This window comes from Acomys minous, assembly GCF_964271855.1.
Source record: "Acomys minous genome assembly, chromosome: 13".
In the NCBI taxonomy this organism is placed as follows: Eukaryota; Metazoa; Chordata; class Mammalia; order Rodentia; family Muridae; genus Acomys; species Acomys minous.
In genome coordinates, this window is record NC_140495.1 from 90281148 (window position 1) to 90299064 (window position 17917).

The 17917-nt window shown below is 47.7% G+C and overlaps 1 protein-coding gene across 1 annotated transcript in view; it reads right to left on the reverse strand.

Annotated features, from left to right (window-relative positions):
* SRGN (serglycin) overlaps positions 1-14092 on the reverse strand; it is a 35577-nt gene extending 21485 nt beyond the window's left edge. Inside the window, exon 1 of the mRNA XM_084751986.1 lies at positions 14074-14092. Coding sequence (XP_084608112.1) covers positions 14074-14077 — 4 coding nt within the window. The 5' untranslated portion in view covers positions 14078-14092. The remainder of the gene's footprint in view (positions 1-14073) is intronic.
* Positions 14093-17917: the final 3825 nt, after the last annotated feature.

Sequence of the window (17917 nt, forward strand, 5' to 3'; positions counted from 1 at the left end):
CACGCCTTTAACCCCAGTACTTGGGAGGTAGAGGCAGGTGGATCTCTGTGAGTTCGAGGCCAGCCTGGTCTACAAAGTGAGTCCAGGACAACTAGGACTGTTATACAGAGAAACCCTGTCTCAAAAACAAACAAACAAACAAACCAAGAAGAGACTTGATACCTTATGAGCATACACAGGGGGAGGAGGTCCCCCTCAGTCACAGTCATAGGGGAGGGGAGTAAGGGGAAAATGGGAGGGAGAGAGGAATGGGAGGTTACAAGGGATGGGATAACCATTGAGATGTAATAAGAATAAATTAATAAAATTAAATTAAAAATTAAACAAAAACAAAAACCTACAAAAATTTTTTTGAGACAGTGTTTCCTGTAGCTTAGCCCAGGCTAGCCTCCAACTCATTATGTAGCCAAAGATTCCCTTGAATTTCTGATCTTCCTGCCTCCACCTGTCAAGGGTTGGGGTTGCAAGGCATGTACACACACACACAGAGTGCGTGCAAAGCTGAAGACGGAATCCAGAGCTCCCTGCAAGTTTGACCAACAAAACTACATCCCCAGCCCTTAGGCATCATTTTCATACCTATGATACGGTCGAGGAAACTGAGTCACAAAGAGGCTTACATACGACTGGGATTTGATATCTGGTACTCTGTCTCCAGACCTCATACGGCACATTTTGTGGCCCTTGCAATGAGCTCTCTTTTGTAGGGGGAAGGGATCTTCTTTATTAGGCCTATTTCCCAGCAAGTCCACCTCACTTCTGTCCTGGTAGTGAAAAACCAAGCATGTACCTAGTATAGTGGTACACACCTTTAATCCTAGCACTTAGGAGGCAGAGGCAGGTGGATCTGTAAGCCAGAGGCCAGCCAGGACCACAAAGTAAGACCCTTCCAAAACAAAACAACACAAAGGGACTGGAGAGATGGCTCAGGAGTTAAGAGCACTGTCTACTCTTCCAGAGGTCCTGAGTGGTGGCTCACAACCATCTATAATGAAATCTGGTTCCCTCTTCTGGTGTGCAGGCAGAACACTGTACATGTAATAAATAAAAAATAAATCTTAAAAATAAAAACCAAAAACAACAACACAAAGAAAACCAAATGCTTCCCTCTGTCATGGGCAAGGAAAAACAGAGTGGAGCTTGTGCCAAAACAATGTCACCAGTGCCTCTTTGGCAGTATCTGTACACACTGGTTTCCTTATTAGCTAAAGGTTAAGACATTTGCTGCTTTAAAAAAAATTTTTTTTTTGTTAAAGACCCTCCACCACCACCACTTACACAATACTTTCTAAACCTTCCCAACGGACAGACAGACAGTTAGCTGTTTGCAGAGGAACCGTCCCACAATGCAAACCTTGTGGTGCAGTGGGAAGGGGATTTTCACCTTTTATTTATTAAATTTCAGTTATAGGATCACCCCAGGGCCTTGTCCTCTCCAGAGAGCCCCAGAGAGCCCCTGGCTCTCATAGATTATTTTTTTTCCCCTTACCAAACCAAGTCAGTTGGTTTTGCTTTTAAAGTTAAAAAGTCTCAATACAGGGCACTGAGGTGGCTCAGCAGGTAACCAGCTACCAGAGTTAATGACCTAAGTCAACTCCTGAGACCAACTTGGTGGACAGAAAGAACCAACTCCCACAAGTTGTGCTCTGAGAAACACACACACACACACACCACATGCAACACACATGCACTCAGATGCACACACACATACACACATACACACATACACTTTTTTAGTCTCAATATTAGCAGGCTGAATACGGCATCACACACTTATAACACCAGCATTTGGGAGGTACAAGTAGAAGGGGTCAAGAATTCCAGGTCCAGCCAGGTGTAGTGGCACACACCTTTAATCCCAGCACTCAAGAGGCAGAGGCAGGTGGATTGCTGTGAGTTCAAGGCCAGCCTGGTCTACAAAGTGAGCCCAGACAACCAAGGCTACACAGAGACACCCTGTCTCAAAAATAAAATAAAATAAAATAAAAGAGTTCCAGGTCATCTTAAGCTACATAATGAGTTTGAGGTTAGCCCGGGCTACACAGTGAGACCCTGTCTCAAGAAAGCAAAACAGAAGAGCGTCAATAGCGAGATACAGCATCATCAATCCCTGTCATTCTAATGATCCAGGCGGCTGAGGGAGGAGGACTGAGAGCTCAAGGCTTGCCTGGGCTACAGGGTGAGTTTAAAGCTAGGATGGACAACTTGGGGAGACCTGGTGTCTCAGAGGAACAAAGGGCTGGGGGTATCCTGTGGTAGCATGTATACCTAACAAGTGTAGGGTCCTATGCTTAGCTCCCACACACACATAGATGCTCCACATGTTGCCTTATTAATAGCACTGTTTTCATCATTAAGGACACTCAAGGTCAGCAAGCACAAGGTCAATGAACGGCCTAGTGTTTGTTTTGAGACCTACGTTTAGGGCTTGTGTGGCTACTATGTAGCCTAGGCTGGCCTAGACCTAACTGCTTTGGCTTCCCAAAAGCTGGGGTTGCAGACTCTGAGCATCTTCTTTTACATCAAGACCACTAAGGTCCAGGAGAGAGCCAGCTGCTTACTCAAGGCCGAGTGGTGCTTGTGAAAGATCTGGGATGCGAGCCATTTCCACAAGCCACAGGGCTCTGGTTTCCGTTAGCCCGGGGCTTTGCACAGAGCTGGCCCAGGATGGAGTAAATCACCCCACCCATGGGGCAGCCACAACACAATAAGCACCGTCGTCCCTTCCTCTGGCCCGTTCTCAGACTCCTTATCTTTTGGGTGGCCCCCTTCCTCCTGTTTGTGTTGAATTTTATTTCTTGCAGACTCTGGCTGCTCCCCAGACCTGAAAAGCTTTCACGCCATTATCCTGACAGGGTTTGGTCCCACACCATCTCCAGATCTTGGCTGAAATGGTTGGTATCTTATGGAAGCAGGTCCAGGCACCTCACTAACGCTTTGACGTCCTCCACAACCTTGATTTCAGGGAGCCATAGCCCCCTAGCTTTCCTCCCCAGCATTAACCCATCACACACAAAACCCACAGGATGCCAAGCACACGAAGGAGAAATCTATGCTCACTGGTGTGTTTTCTTTTTTTTTTTTTTTGTTTTGTTTTGTTTTGTTTTGTTTTTCGAAACAGGGTTTCTCTGTGTAGCCTTGGCTGTCCTGGACTCACTTTGTAGATCAGGCTGGCCTCGAACTCACAGCAATCCACCTGCCTCTGCCTCCCAAGTGCTGGGATTAAAGGTGTGCGCCACCACACCCGGCTGGTATGTTTTCAAAAGCCTAGAAGAGTCCCTTCCTGCCCCAGGAGCTCACAAGCACTGACATGGAAATGGTCTAGCCTGTGCTTAATGTTCAAAAGTTCCTACCACAAGGACCTCAGGGTAAGATCAAGGAGAGTGTCTCTTCCACACACCCTGAGTACCTGGCAGGCTGGTTAGGCCCTTGGGTTCAAAATAAACTCTAATCTGTTTAAAATGCTGGGAGGACCTGGGCCTATAGCTTAATGGTGAGTGCTTGTCTTGTGTGCCTGAGACTTGGGGTTTGATTCCAGCACCCAAGTAGGGGGATTAGAGATCAGTTTTCCCTATTGCAAATACACACACACACACACACACACACACACACACACACACACACACACACACACACGTTGAGCCAGATAGGTTATATCCTAGACAAAAATACCTTTTATTTTATTTTTAATTATATATGTGTGTTTGTGTTTGTGTTTGTGTAGGCATCCTGTCTCTAGAAGCTGGCAGTACAGATGATTGTGAGTCACTTGACATAGACGCTGGGGACTGAAATGGAATCTTCTAAAGAGCAGTCCATGCATGCATGTGGAGGACAGAAGACAACTTCGAGGACTCGGTTTTCTTCTTCCAGCACATGGAGCCCAGACATTGAACTTAGGTCACCAGGCTTGGCAGCAGGAACATTTACTCACCAAGCCATCTTGTCAACCTCTCTCAAACATCTTTTATTTTATTATTATTATTTATTTATTTTTTTGTAATGCTGGGCATCGGGCTCAGGGCCTAAGCAGCTAGGCAAGGCCTCTGTTCCTAGCCTCCCTAGTTCTTTATACTTTTATTTAATCCCAAAATTTGGAATATAAAAACAATAAGGTGTCGGGTGATGCCCACCCTATTATCTCAGTCTCAGAGGATCACTCCAAGTTCCATGTCAGCCTGTTCTACATGGCCGTACTCTGTCATACAAAAAGCAAAGAAAGGAGACAGACAGACAGAGACAGAGAGAGACAGACAGACAGACAGATAGACAGAGACACAGAGAGACAGACAGATAGACAGATAGAGAGACAGGCAGGCAGACAGACAGACACAGAGACACAGAGAGGGGAAGGAAGTACAAAACAACAACAAAATAGTAAACCCAAATAAAATTCCAAACAGGGACAGAAGAGCCCGGTGAGTGTGGTGTGCTCCAGAAGCTGGCGATCGCTAAGCTGTGTGCAGTCTGTGTGCAGTAGGAGAAAGCACCAGGCAACTCTAATGCTTTTCTCTGGCTGGTGACAGGACCAGCCCAGGTAAGGAGCCAGGTCCCCTACCTTAAGAGAAGAATAGTTTGGACAGACTCCCAGCCACCAAGAGATTGTTTTCAAGCCTTGAAAGCAACATCCCAGTCAGCAGTTTGCCCTCTCCACAGGTGATGGAGCAGGAGACGATATGCCTGGTTTTGGAGCACAGGAGAGTTCGGATCAGAGGTTAAAGTGAAAGTGATGCCTCACTTAGATGAACCTGCAGCCCAGTGTAACCAGGACACGGGTTGGAATTCCTGCCTCCCAGGAACAGATCTTCTAATTAGAAAAGAGAGGAGTCCAGGCATGGTGGCTCCCTCCTGCAATCCCTCATCAGGGTGGGGAAGGCAGGAAGAGTCAGGAGTTCCTGGACCTGCTTGCACAAAAAGCACTGCGGTTTACAGAGCCAAGACTTCAGTCCTTCTCTAAATTGTGAATTGTAACATCACAGGCAGAGTATGTGAATGGGAGCTTCCTGGCAGACTTCCTGGCTTCTCTGTGATTTCAGGCGTTTTTTTGTCTTTGTTTCTTTGTCTTTTTGTTGTTGTTGTTATTTTGTTTTCTTTTTTGAGACAGGGTTTCTCTGCATAGCCTTGGTTGTCCTGGACTTGCATTGTAGACCAGGGTGGCCTCAAACTCACAGCAATCCACCTGCCTCTGCCTCCCTGGGATTACAGGTGTGTGCCACTAGGCCCAGCTCCCGGTCTTTTTATTTATTTATTTTTAACTATTTGTTTATATATTTCTCTTATGTACATTGGTATTTTGCCTGCATTTATGAGAGAGTTGGATCTCCTGGAACTGGAGACAGCTGTGAGCAGCCATGCGGGTGCTGGGAATTGAACCCAGGTCCTCTGGAAGAGCAGACAGACAATGCTCTTAACCACTGAACCATCTCTCGACCTAGCTCCCTCCACCACGCCCAGCTAACTCCCTGTCTTTTTAAATATTTAATTTCTTGAAAATTTTTACTGGGCATGGTGGTGCACACCTGTAATCTCAGCACTTGGGAGGCAGAGGCAGGCGGATCTCTGTGAGCTAGAAGCCAGCCTGGTCTACAAAGCAAGTCCAGGACAGCCAGGACTACAAGAGAAACCCTGTCTCAAAAAAGCCAAAAAAAAAGGGAGCTGGAGAGATAGCTCAGAAGTTAGGAGCACTGGCTGCTCTTTCAGGGGTCCTGAGTTCAATTCCTAACAACTACATGGTGGTTCACAACCATCTATTATGAGATTTGATGCTCTCTTCTGGACTGCAGGCGTTCTATGCAGACAGAACACTATATACATATACATATACAAATAAATAAATCTAAAAAAAACAAAAAATAAAAACATTAAAGTGTGTGTGTGTGTGTGTGTATGTGTGTGTGTGTGTGTGTGTGTGTGTGTGTGTGTGTGTGTGTGTGTGTGCATGCGCACGCGCACGCAGATACATATGTGTTCAGGTGCTTATAGAAGCTAGAAGTGGGTGTCAGATCCCCTGTAGCTGGTGTTAGACTGTTGTGAGTGATGCCACTGTTGGGGCAGGGAATAGAACTTGGGTCCTCTGGAGATGAATAAGTACTGATAATCTCTGAGCTATCTCCCCAGCCCTGGTTTTCCCATCCTTTAAACAGAGGTTATAATCTACCCTCATGTGAACCCTGTAAGGACCAAACAGATACAAGCCATGTGAGTCGGCTGCTGTGCCTCACCCATCCCAACCCACCCCATCCTCTCAGTCCCCCCACCCCCACAGTCACTGTTACCACATACACAGAGGTAAAGCCCAAAGTTCTGTAAGTAATTCACCGTTCTCAGAGGTAAGTGGAGAACAGGGGCCTAAAGAGACACCCACAGCTAGACAGAACTCTAAGAAGACACATGGACCGGGAAAGAGCTATTTTGTTTTTTGAGACAGGGTTCCTCTGTGTAGCCTTGGCTGTCCTGGACTCCCTTTGTAGACCAACTAGGCCGGCCTCGAACTGACAGTGATCCACTAGCTTCTGCCTCCCAAGTGCTGGGACTAAAGGCGTGTGCCACCACTGCTCAGCCAAAAGAAAGAAATCTTAAACCGTCTTCTATTTTGGGGGGGGGGAGGTAGGGTTGAGACAAGAGTTCTCCGTATAGCCCTGGCTGTCCTGGAACTCGATCTGTAGACAAGGCTGGCTTGCCTCTGCTGCCTGAGTACTGGAGTTAAAAGCTTTTTTTCTTTCTTTTTCTTTTTCTTTTTCTTTTTTGAAGGAAAGTGAGGAGGGGCCTTTTATGTACCAGGGAAGATCTCACGTACTCCTCAGCCACATCTGCCAAGTTGACCACACATCTCCGCGTGCTTGTGAAGGGGGCGGGTTGAGGCTGGCTGACAGTGGGGGGGGGGGCAAGCTAGGGTGTGCCCAGCTCTGTTCTGTTCTGGAGGCTGGGTGTAATTAAGATCAGCCACAGAAAACATGGGCAGCCCTTGCTTATCTCTGCATTTTCCTCAGGTGAGTGCATTTGACTCTCTCTGAAGTCCTCTGGGACTGTACAGGTAAATAAGCTAAGGATATTATTTGATCTTCATGGTGATAAAATGGAGTGTTGGGGGAGGGGAGAACCCCTTTCATTCAGGGCCTCTGTGAATGGAGGAGAGTCTAGACCAGACACACACACACACACACATACACACACACACACACACACACACACACACACACACACACACACACACACACATCACTTACCAAGTCAGCTAGCAATCAGAGAGCAGGGGTGACAGCTCAGCTCACAAGCATGAGGGTGAGTATGAGCCCCAAAAACACATGTTTTAAAAAAATTCCTACTCAGGAGGCAGAGGCAGGCTGATCTCTGAGTTCGAGGCCAGCCTGGTCTACAAAGCGAGTTCCAGGACAGCCAGGGCTTACACAGAGAAACCCTCTCTTGAAAACCAAAGCCAACCAACAAAACAAACAAAAAAACTGGGATTGGTAACATGTGTTTTGTAACCCCCAGCACTGGGAAAATAGAGACAGGCAGATTCCTGGGGTTCGCTGGCTGATCGGCCTATCTGAATCAACAGGTTCTAAGCCAATGGCAAACTATCTCCAAAACTGTTCATGGAGCCTGCTGACCTCTACACACACACACACACACACACACACACACACACACACACACACACACACAGTGGGTAGGGGAGGTCTTATCTACCATCTCCCAACCCTTCACAAACAGAAGCTTCTAGCCCAACCCAAATACCTGTGCAGAAATTTCCAGGTAGATCTCCTAATCCTGCGCACAATGCTGTGGGATCAGCTATCCTGGTAACACCCTGGGATGGCATCTCCTATCCTGAGCTTGATTATGTGAAACAGAGATAGGGAAAGTCCCCCAGAGGTTGTGTGACACAGGCCCCAAAGAGGTCCAAGTCCAGAGATAAGGAAGGCATTCAGACACCTAATGGAGTGTGTCAGTTCCCCATATAGGGGTGATCATTACCTCAGGGCAGAGAGGTTTGATAAAGTTAGGGTCACCCTGCTTGGCCTTCCCAGGCAGGGGAGATTGGAGCTGGGTAGCTTTGTGTGTTGGCCCAGTATCTCATAGATGTCCACGATCCTCCACCTCACCTAATGCCACATGTCAGCACATGAGACCCACCAGAGCGTCAGTTCAAACCCTTTTTTTGTCGGGGGTGTGGGTGGTGTGTGGGGGGGTGTCTAAAGACTCTTTCACAGGGGTCACCCAACACCATCGGAAAACACATATTTATATTATGGTTCATAACAGTAGCAAAATTACAGTTATGAAGTAGCAACACAAATAGTGTTATGGTTTGAGGGTCACCACAACACAACATGAGGAACTAACTCTATTAAAAGGCCGCAGCGTTAGGAAGGTTGAGAACCACTGCGCTAGAGCAAGGGCTGTCCAAATCCAGGACAGCTGTATGGGCCTGGCATACAGCAGGCTCTCTGAGTGTGCCTGGGGCGCCGACATGGCTGCATCCATGACTACGGACAGCGTGAGCACAAAGAGCTTGGCAGAGTGACCTGTCCCCAGCTGTCACATGAATGCCCTGGGAAGCCTAGTGAATTTACTTGATCTCAGTGTCTACACCTATAAAAATAGGATGTTTTCCTCTTCTTCTTCTTCCTTTTCCTCCTCCTCCTCCTCCCCCCTCTCCTCCTCCTCACAGCTGTTTTAAAAGGGTTGAGTGTTCCTGAAGTTTTGAGATAGGGTCTTGTGTAGCCCAGGCTAGCCTCAAACTCAATTGCTATGCAACTAAGAACAACCACGTACCCCTGAAGCTCCTGCCTCTACTTCCCAGGTACTGGGATTGCAGGCATGCCTCCAGGTCTATTCAGGGTTGGCAATCAAACTCAGGGCCCTGTACATGCTAGTTGGTCACGCTACAAGCTGCACTGAATCCCAGCCCCTAGGAAAGCTGGGCTGTAGCGCCCTGGCCTGTTAGAACTAAGCGGCGGCAGCACTCTCCTCATTAATGTATCTGCTAGCTGCTGGCTGTGCCACTACTCTCTTTCTGCACCTATCAGGTGAGGCTGCATGTACATGCCTTAGTGCACTGCTTGTAAAACAGTGTAAGAAAACAGCATCCAGCAGAGTGGTGGTGGTGGCAGTGGCAGCGGCAGTGGCAGTACCATGACTTTAATCCCAGCAGGGGCAGGGAGATCTCTGTGAGTTTGAGGCCCGCTTGGTCTACAGAGTGAGTTCCAAGCCAGCCAGAGCTACATGGAGAAACCCTGTCTTGAAAAACAAAACAGTGCGGGTAAGTGGTGGTGCACGCCTTTAATCTCAGTACTTGGGAGGCAGAGGCAGGCAGATCTCTGTGAGTTCGAGGCCAGCCTGGTCTACAGAGAGAGTTTCAGGAGAGCCAAGGCTACACAGAGAAACTCTGACTCGAAAAACCAAGCCAAACCAAACCAACCAAAAACAGAAAAAGGGAAATGTGTTTCTTATGTAGTTTCAATAGTTTAACTCAAATTCTACCTCAAATCAATCTCTCCCTCAAATCTGGAACTGGAGGTGGTCCCCCTGCCTAATCCAGGAGTGCTGCCTCCTGGGCATTCTAATGGACAAAGTGATATTCCTCCCCTCCCCCCACCCCCAGGCTTGTCACAAAATATCTAGAAAGAGTGAATAGACTGATGGGGCTCAAAATGGACTGGCCTCCTCTTTAGGTGAGGAAACAGAGGTGCTGAAAGGAGAGCATCCTGTCCCAGATTACACTTAGGAAGGGTAAAGCCAGGGTCTAATTCTACGTGTCTACAAAGGCGGGGCTCGTTTCTTTCTTTCTTTCTTTCTTTCTTTTTTTTTTTTTGGGCGGCGCTCGTTTCAACCCATGCTTCCAGACTCCAAGTCAGGGGCTCTTTCTGCTGTTGGCAAAGCCAGATGTTCTCAGAGCACTATGCAAGTTACAGCCAAGGTCTCCTCAGAAGAAAGAAGCAACAGTGAAAAAGAAGAGCCTGAGCCAGGCCTGGTGGTGCACACCTTCAGTCTCAGTGTCTGGGAGGCAGAAGCAGGTGGAACTGAGTTCAAAGCCAGCCTGGTCTACAAAGAGGTTTCCAGGATAGCCAAGGCTACACAGAGAAACCCTGTCTCAAAAAAAACCCAAACAAACAAAAACAAAAACAAAAAAACAAAACAACAACAACAAAAATGAGAGAGGAGAGGAGAGGCCCATGACCCCGGACCTCAATCCCTCAGCCCGCACAGCATTCTGTAGGGCCCACATTTCATTCACAATATGGTGCAGCCATGGATGTATCTAAGGCAGACTGACTGAACTCTGAAACACAGAGGCCTAAGACCTGGTAATGTTTTCTCTTATAAAGGAAAATGGACCCAATTTTAGCCTAAACCAATCCATCCCCCAGGAGAATCCTCCAGGAGAAAGTTTACACTTCCAGCTACTCACCTGTCTCCGAGCCTAGCCTCGTGCCTGACCTTCCTGGGCTGCAGTCAAGGTGGGATCTGCCTCACTTCTCCTTGGGGGAGTGGGGAATCTTAAATTGTCTGCCCCTGGGCACAGTTGGAATAGACAAAGCCTAAGAGTCTTTTACATACAATAGGGCTGTCTTCTGGTCAGCTGACCCTCTGACCCTACAGAGGGGCTCAGAGATTATGTCTCAAGGCCTACCCAACTGGGGGATGGGAGGCAGCAGTCAGGAAACAGACCCTATTGGCTAGGGTTTATTTCTTACATTTGGGACTTGGTGTTTTGTTGTTGTTGTTGTTGTTTTTTAAAGATTTTTAAAATTACATATACAATGTTCTGCCTGCACACCAGACGAGGGCAGCAGATCTCATTATAGATGGTTGGTGAGCATCATGTGGTTGCTGGGAATTGAACTCAAAACCTCTGGAAAAGCAGACAGTGCTCTTAACCACTGAGCCATGTCTTCAGTCCCCCAGGGGACTTGGTGTTTTAAAGAGTCCTGGACACCTCAGAAGCCTCAGAATGCAGCTTGGTGCACTTGCCTTGCGTCAGGGAGGAACTTGGTTCAATCCTCAGCATTACGAATAAATAAAAACACAAAGGCAGTGGTACCAAATGTAAGTAGGATGGAAAGTACTTCTTTCTCTTTGTTTGTTTAGTTTTTGAGGCAGGGTTTCTCTGTGTCCCCCTGGCTGTTCTGGACTCACTTTATAGACCAGGCTGGCCTCAAACTTACAGCGATCCTCCTGCCTCTGCCTCCCGGGTGCTGGGACTAAAGGTGTGCCCCACCACGCCCAGCATGTAACCTAATTCTTAATCCTTTTATCCACTTCACATTCTCTTTTTCTCATTCATTCTGGGGCCCAAGCCACACCCAATACGTGGACAGGTGTGGGGGTGGAGGGTGTTAAGCATCTACCACAACCCTGACATGTCAAGGAGTTCAATTATGATCTTATCACAAGAGCCCTGTTCCCACAGTTTGCTATTAAGCCCTCAGACCTAGCAGAAGCCCCCATAAGACAGTGAGGGGGAGCTCAATGCCACCATGCTTTTCTACCACGTTACCAAGCCAGTTAGTTCCCAGCTCTCACAAAAGAAAACACTCCCAGAAAACGGACCACACCCATAAAATTATCTGTAGCATTTGTAATGTAGCAGCACTATTGAACTTGCAGTTTGCTTCCACGGTCCGCAGGGTTGCACGCGCATCTGCTAATTTTCATGGGTATATCCTTATTCCAGTCTGGGCCTCAGTTTCCCCACCTGTAACAGGAAGTCTCTGGGTTCAGCCGACTGGCAATCTCAAAGATGGCAGTTCCACAGTTCTCCTGCGTGCCCCAGTTCTCAGAAGTCACATACGAAAGAGGTGCTCAGGAGGTCTTGGAAGTCCTGGTGGGCAAACACGTAAAAGGCACCAAGCCAGGTCCTTGGAGGAGATAAGAGAAAAGAACGCCTGTCCCAACACCAGATACTGTCAGCCTTCCCTTTATCAGTGTTTGCCTGGATCACAGAGAAATAAGTGCCATTGTCAGGCCTGGGCTGTGGGTGATAGCCAGAAGCCATGCCTTTCCCTCAGACAATGACCAAGAGGAGATAAAGTCCAACCAGTAAATAACAACTGAGGCAAACTCTGAGGATGTGAACAAAAGCCCAGAGGCTGCTGACATCACGAGGGTCAACTGGACCACACCCCTCCCCCCCAGTGTGGCAGTCACAAATTAAGAGGACAAGATCAGTGATGGATTGCTTACTGTCTGGAATAGTGAGCAGCCCAGTGTTTGCAGGGAAGTGAACAATTCCTGGTAGCGTAGCTCTTCAGCTACAAGACGACAGAGGTGTGACGAGGATGGTTACGGAGGAAGGCCAGGTGTAGGAGAATATGCCTAAAATTCCACTGTCTAGGAGGTGAAGACCAGGGGATCAGAAGTTCAAGGCCATTCTGGCTATATAGTGAGTCCGAGGTCATGCTGAGCCACCTGAGACCTTATCTCAAAAAGTTAAAAGGAACCTGGGCACAGTAGTGATGCCTTTAACCCCAACACTCACTCAGGAGACAGGGGCAGGTGGATTTCTGTGAGTTTGGGGTTAGCCTGGTCTATATAGCGAGTTCAGGGGGTGGGGTTGGGGAAGGTAGTAGCAGAGGAGACCCAGCCCCCAAACGCTGAGATGTTAGGCTGAGCAAGCCTCCAGCTGCAGTTCTCCTAACTTTCCCTTTAACCTGTGGGGTCACAAATACTGGGATCCCAGAGGACAACCTTGGGGGGGGGGGGCTGGCTCTCTCCTTCTACCCTCATGTGGGTCCCAGGGATCCGTTGCAGGTTTGCACAGGAAGCATCTTTTGTCAGAGCTGAGACATTTCGCTGGCCCTGGCTTACTGTTTTTGAGGTTCTCTGGGTGTAGCTTGTGTCAGCCCCTTATTTATTTTCTATGGGCAAATACGCTATCACACAGCTGTACCACATGGTTTCATCCGTTCACCAGCTGGTGGGCATTGCCGCTATGAACTCATCACATGTGGTTTTATATGGATATACGCTACTTATATCTCTCCAGCATGACTTCTGAACCATTGAGCAGATCTATGTTTTTTCCTTTTTCTTTCTTTTTGTTCTTGTTGTTTTGTTGTTGTTGTTGTTGTTTTTTTTTTTTTTTGTCTTTGCTTTGCTTTCCCTTGTTTTGTTTTTCAAGACACTGTTTCTCTGTATGACCCTGGCTGTCCTGGAACCTGCACTGTAAGCCAGGCTGGCTTTGAGCTCAGAGATGAGCTTGCCTCTGCCTCCCAAGTGCTGGGACTCAAGGCACGCATCACCACCACCTGTCTTTTTTGTTATTTGTTTGTTTGTTTGTTTGTTGAGACAGGGTTTCTCTGTGTAGCCTTGGGTGTCCTGGACTCACTTTGTAGACCAGGCTGGCCTTGAACTCACAGGGTCGATCCTCCTGCCTCTGCCTCCCTGAGTGCTGGGGTTATAGGCATGCACCACCACGCCCGACTCTCTTGCCCTTTCTTGAGACAGGGTCTCAGGTATCACAAGCCTGTCTCAAACTCACTGTGTGGCTGAGGATGACTTTGGACTTCTGATTCTTCTGTCCCCTGAGTACTGGGATTATGTTCACTTTTTAAAGTTGGGGAAGATTCCGTTATCCTCTTCATTTTGTTTATAAAGATTGTGTGTGTGTGTGTGTGTGTGTGTGTGTGTGTGTGTGTGTGTATGTGTGTGTGTGTATGTGTGTGTGTATGTGTGTGTGTATGTGTATGTGTGTGTGTGTGTATGTGTGTATGTGTGTGTATGTGTGTGTGTGTATGTGTGTGTGTGTATGTGTGTGTGTATGTGTGTGTGTATGTGTGTGTGTATGTGTGTGTGTATGTGTGTGTGTGTGTGTATGTGTGTGTGTATGTGTGTGTGTATGTGTGTGTATGTGTGTGTATGTGTGTGTGTGTCTGTATGTGTGTGTGTGTGTATATGTGTGTGTGTGTGTGTGTGTGTGTATGTGTGTGTGTGACAATTAGTTTATACTCACTGGCTATGGAGCTGGGGGTTGTTTACGAAAAGGAAACCTCTACTTCCTTCCATGCATTTCATCTGTTCTGAAAGCCTTTGAGAACGTCTTAAGTGCGTGGGTGCTGGAATTACCCATGAGCACCTGTGATAGGAAGATAGTTGTAGTCCTGCCTTCTCTGACTTCCTGAAGATACATTCTGTAGGAAAGAACACACAACAAGAAAACGATGACAAGCCGGGCGTGGTGGCGCACGCCTTTAGTCCCAGCAGTCGGGAGGCAGAGGCAGGTGGATCACTGTGAGTTCGAGGCCAGCCTGGTCTACAAAGTGGGTCCAGGACAGCCAAGGCTACACAGAGAAACCCTGTCTCGAAAAACCAAAACAAAAAACAAAAAACAAAAAAAAAAAACGATGACAGTTCTGACCAGGGTGGTGGGGAGTCTTTGAGAGGTAAATGACAACCAATCCTGACCTCTGTGTAGCGATTAAAGTGTTGGGTTTAGAGCAGTCCTGACAAGTGTGAAAAATGTCAGTGACACTGCTGCATTGTGGAACTGCTTGCCACATGCCTCCCTGTAATGGACTGTGTCCTTCCAGACTGCACGCCCAAGGAAAGCCTTCCTTCGTAATAAAAGCTGGGCAGTGGTAGAGCACACCTTTAATCCCAACACTGGGGAGGCTGAAAAATGAGGTCTGAGTTTGAGACCAGCCTGGTCTACAGAGGGCGTTCCAGGACATTAGGGCTAAACAGAGAAACCATGTTTTAAAAAACAACAACAAAGTCTCCAAAAATATAGGTCAAGTTTGCAGGCAGTAAGCCAAGATCAATGTTTATTATCTTTATACTATTTATGTATGTGCACACACATACACACGAGGCATGTGTGTGAAGTTAAAAGAGAGCCTTCAGGAATTGGTTCTCTCCCTCCACCACATGGGGCCCGGAAATCAAACTCAGATCACCAGGCTGCAAATACCTTTACCTGCTAAACCATCTTACTGGTCTCTGCCTTGCTTTAAACCCTCACTTCTTTCAGATCTCCATTTCCAACATGGAAACTGGACAGATTAATAAATAACACCAGGGCTGAAGAGATGGCTTGATGGTTAAGAACACTGGCTGCTCCTCCAGGGGCCCCCGGTGCAATTCCCAGCACCCAGATGGCAGCTCACAGTAGCCTATAACTTCCACTTCTTAGGATCATAATGCGTCTGTGCACACATACATTCAAACATAAACACTTAAATGAAATATTTTGTTTTTCCGGACAGGGTTTCTCTGTATAGCCTTGGCTGTCCTGGATTCACTTTATAGACCAGACTGGCCTCGAACTCACAGAGATCGCCGGTCTCTGCCTCCCTGAGTGCTAGGATGACTGGTGTGCTCCACTGTGCCTGGTAAAAATGTTTGGGTTTTTGTTTTGTTTTTTTTTTTTTTGCTTTGGTTTTTTTGTTTTTTTGAGACAGTGTCTCTCTGTGTAGCCTTGGCTCTCCTGGACTCGCTTTGTAGACCACCAGGCTGGCCTCAAACTCAAAGCAAGCCACCTGCCTGTGTCTCCGGAGTGCTGGGATTAAAGGCATGCGCCATGCCCTACCCAGCTGAAGTTGGTTCTTATTTTTGGTTTTGGTTTTGGTTTTGTGAGACAGGGTTTCTCTGTGTAGCATTGGCTGTCCTTGAACTCTCTTTGTAGACCAGGTTGGCCTTGAACTCCCAGGGATCCTCCTGCCTCTGCCAGGCGAGCGCCACCACGCCCAGCTGAAGTTGGTTCTGTTCTGTTTTGTTTTGTTTTGTTTTGTTTTGAGACAGGGTTTCTCTGTGTAGTCTTGGCTGTCCTGGACTCACTTTGTAGACCAGGCTGGCCTCGAACTCACAGCGATCCTCCTGCCTGTGCCTCCCGAGTGCTGGGATTAAAGGCGTGCGCCACCACTGCTGACAGCTCAAGTTTAGAAGTGCTGGATGGTCCAGCTTCTCATCAGCACACCACCTGGCACACAGACAGCTCTGACATTAGCCAAGACACTCTGTTTTCAAAATCCCTGCATTTAAGGGCATCTGCTATGATGCTCTGATTAGAACCCGTAATGTGCAGAGAAGGAAAGGCTTTTATGTAATTCATCTTCTCCCCTTAACCAGATTGTGAGTCTTTTGAAGTCCTTTTGCTCCTAAAGTCGGAGCAGAGAGTGGGATGGAAGGCTGACGGTGGTTCAGGTCTGGGGACAGAAGGACCTGAGGCTACAAATCCCACTCTGCTTGCAGTGGCTGCCTGACCCACACATCCTCCGAAGACTGTCCAAGCCCCACCCCCCACCCCCATCAATCATGTCATCAGTGCACAAAGTGCAAACACCGAGAGTCAGCGCTGTACAAAGCACTGACACTTGGTGGGCAGTGATGATGGTAGACAGAGTCCTGCCTAGACCACACACCCAACAGGAAGGACACAGGGTCAGAAGGAAAAGGTTCTTGGGAGTTGTCCCTTGATGGCTATCATGTAAGATGTGAATGGAACGGAATTTGCAGTTCAGATTTTTCCTCTCCTAGTCCCACGTATGCTTCTCTTGCTATTTTTATTAAGTAGGAACAGGAACAGAAAGTTTTCTTTGAATTATACGATGATTACTATAAAACCCATACAAGCTAAGAGTAACTCCCTGGCAGCCGTGCCTTGTCAGCAGCCCACTCGTCCGAGAATCTGTGTCCGAAGCAGTCCTCAGTTCCTAAGAAATTTCCAGAGTTGACTCTCCTGCATTATTTGAGAGCTATGAGCAAGAGTATATGTATAGTAATCCTTGCCACAGGAAGCCACGAGGCATCAGAAGTGCCCATCAAGTGTTTTCTCTTCTCTAATGTGGGAGGACTGGAGACATGTTTTTGGAGGGGTCTTTCTCAGAAACTTCACTAAGGATGAATTAGTTGCTGTCTGTGTTAAAAGGAGATTACTGAGCTGGGCGCAGTGGCGCAGGCCTGTAATCCCAGCACTCAGGGAGGCAGAGGCAGGAGAATTACTATGAGTTCTAGGTCAGTCTGGTCTACAGAGTGAGTCCAGAACAGCCAAGGCTATACAGAGAAACCCTGTCTTGAAATACACACACACACACACACACACACACACACACACACACACACACACGGGGGGAAAAGCTATCACAGAAGTTTTCTACAAGTAAGAATCTGAAAATAAAAAACAGGGCTGCCTACAAGGAGACCATCAAGGCTGGCAGATCTGGATCCAGGAGGGCCTGAACAAACTCCTGTATCAACCAAGGACAATGCATGCAGTGAACCTAGACCCCCTGTTCAGATCTAGCCAATGGACAGCGCATTCTCCACAGTTGTGTGGAAAGTGGGGACTGACTCTGACATGAACTCTGGTGGCCCCTATTTGACCACTTCCCCTTGGTGGGGAGGCCTGGCGGCACTCAGAGGAAGGGGAGGCAGGCTATAAGGATGAGACCTGATAGGCTGTGATCATATAGTGGGGGAGGAGGTCCCCTTCGGTCACAGACCTAGGGGAGGGGAATAGGGTGAAAAAGGGAGGGGGGAACAGGAAGATACAAGTGAGGGGATAACAGTTGGGATGTAATCTGAATAATACAACTTAATTTAAAAACACATTTATTTAAAATGAAAAGCAGGCCAGGCAGTGGTGGCGCACACCTTTAATCCCAGCACTTGGGAGGCAGAGGCAGATGGATCTCTGTGAGTTTGAGGCCAGCCTAGTCTACAGAGTGAGTTCCAGGACAGCCAGGGCTACACAGAGAAACCTTGTCTTGAAAAACCAAAATGATGATGATGGTGATGATGATGATGATGATGATGATGATGATGATAAAATAAAAAGAAAAGCAGGACTGGAGAAGTGGATCAGCAATCTCCTAGGGTGCAGTTCCCAGCATCCACCATTTGCAACTCTGATTCCAAGAGCACCTGACACCCTCTTCTGCCTTCCCCATAACCCAGGCATACACACGGTTGT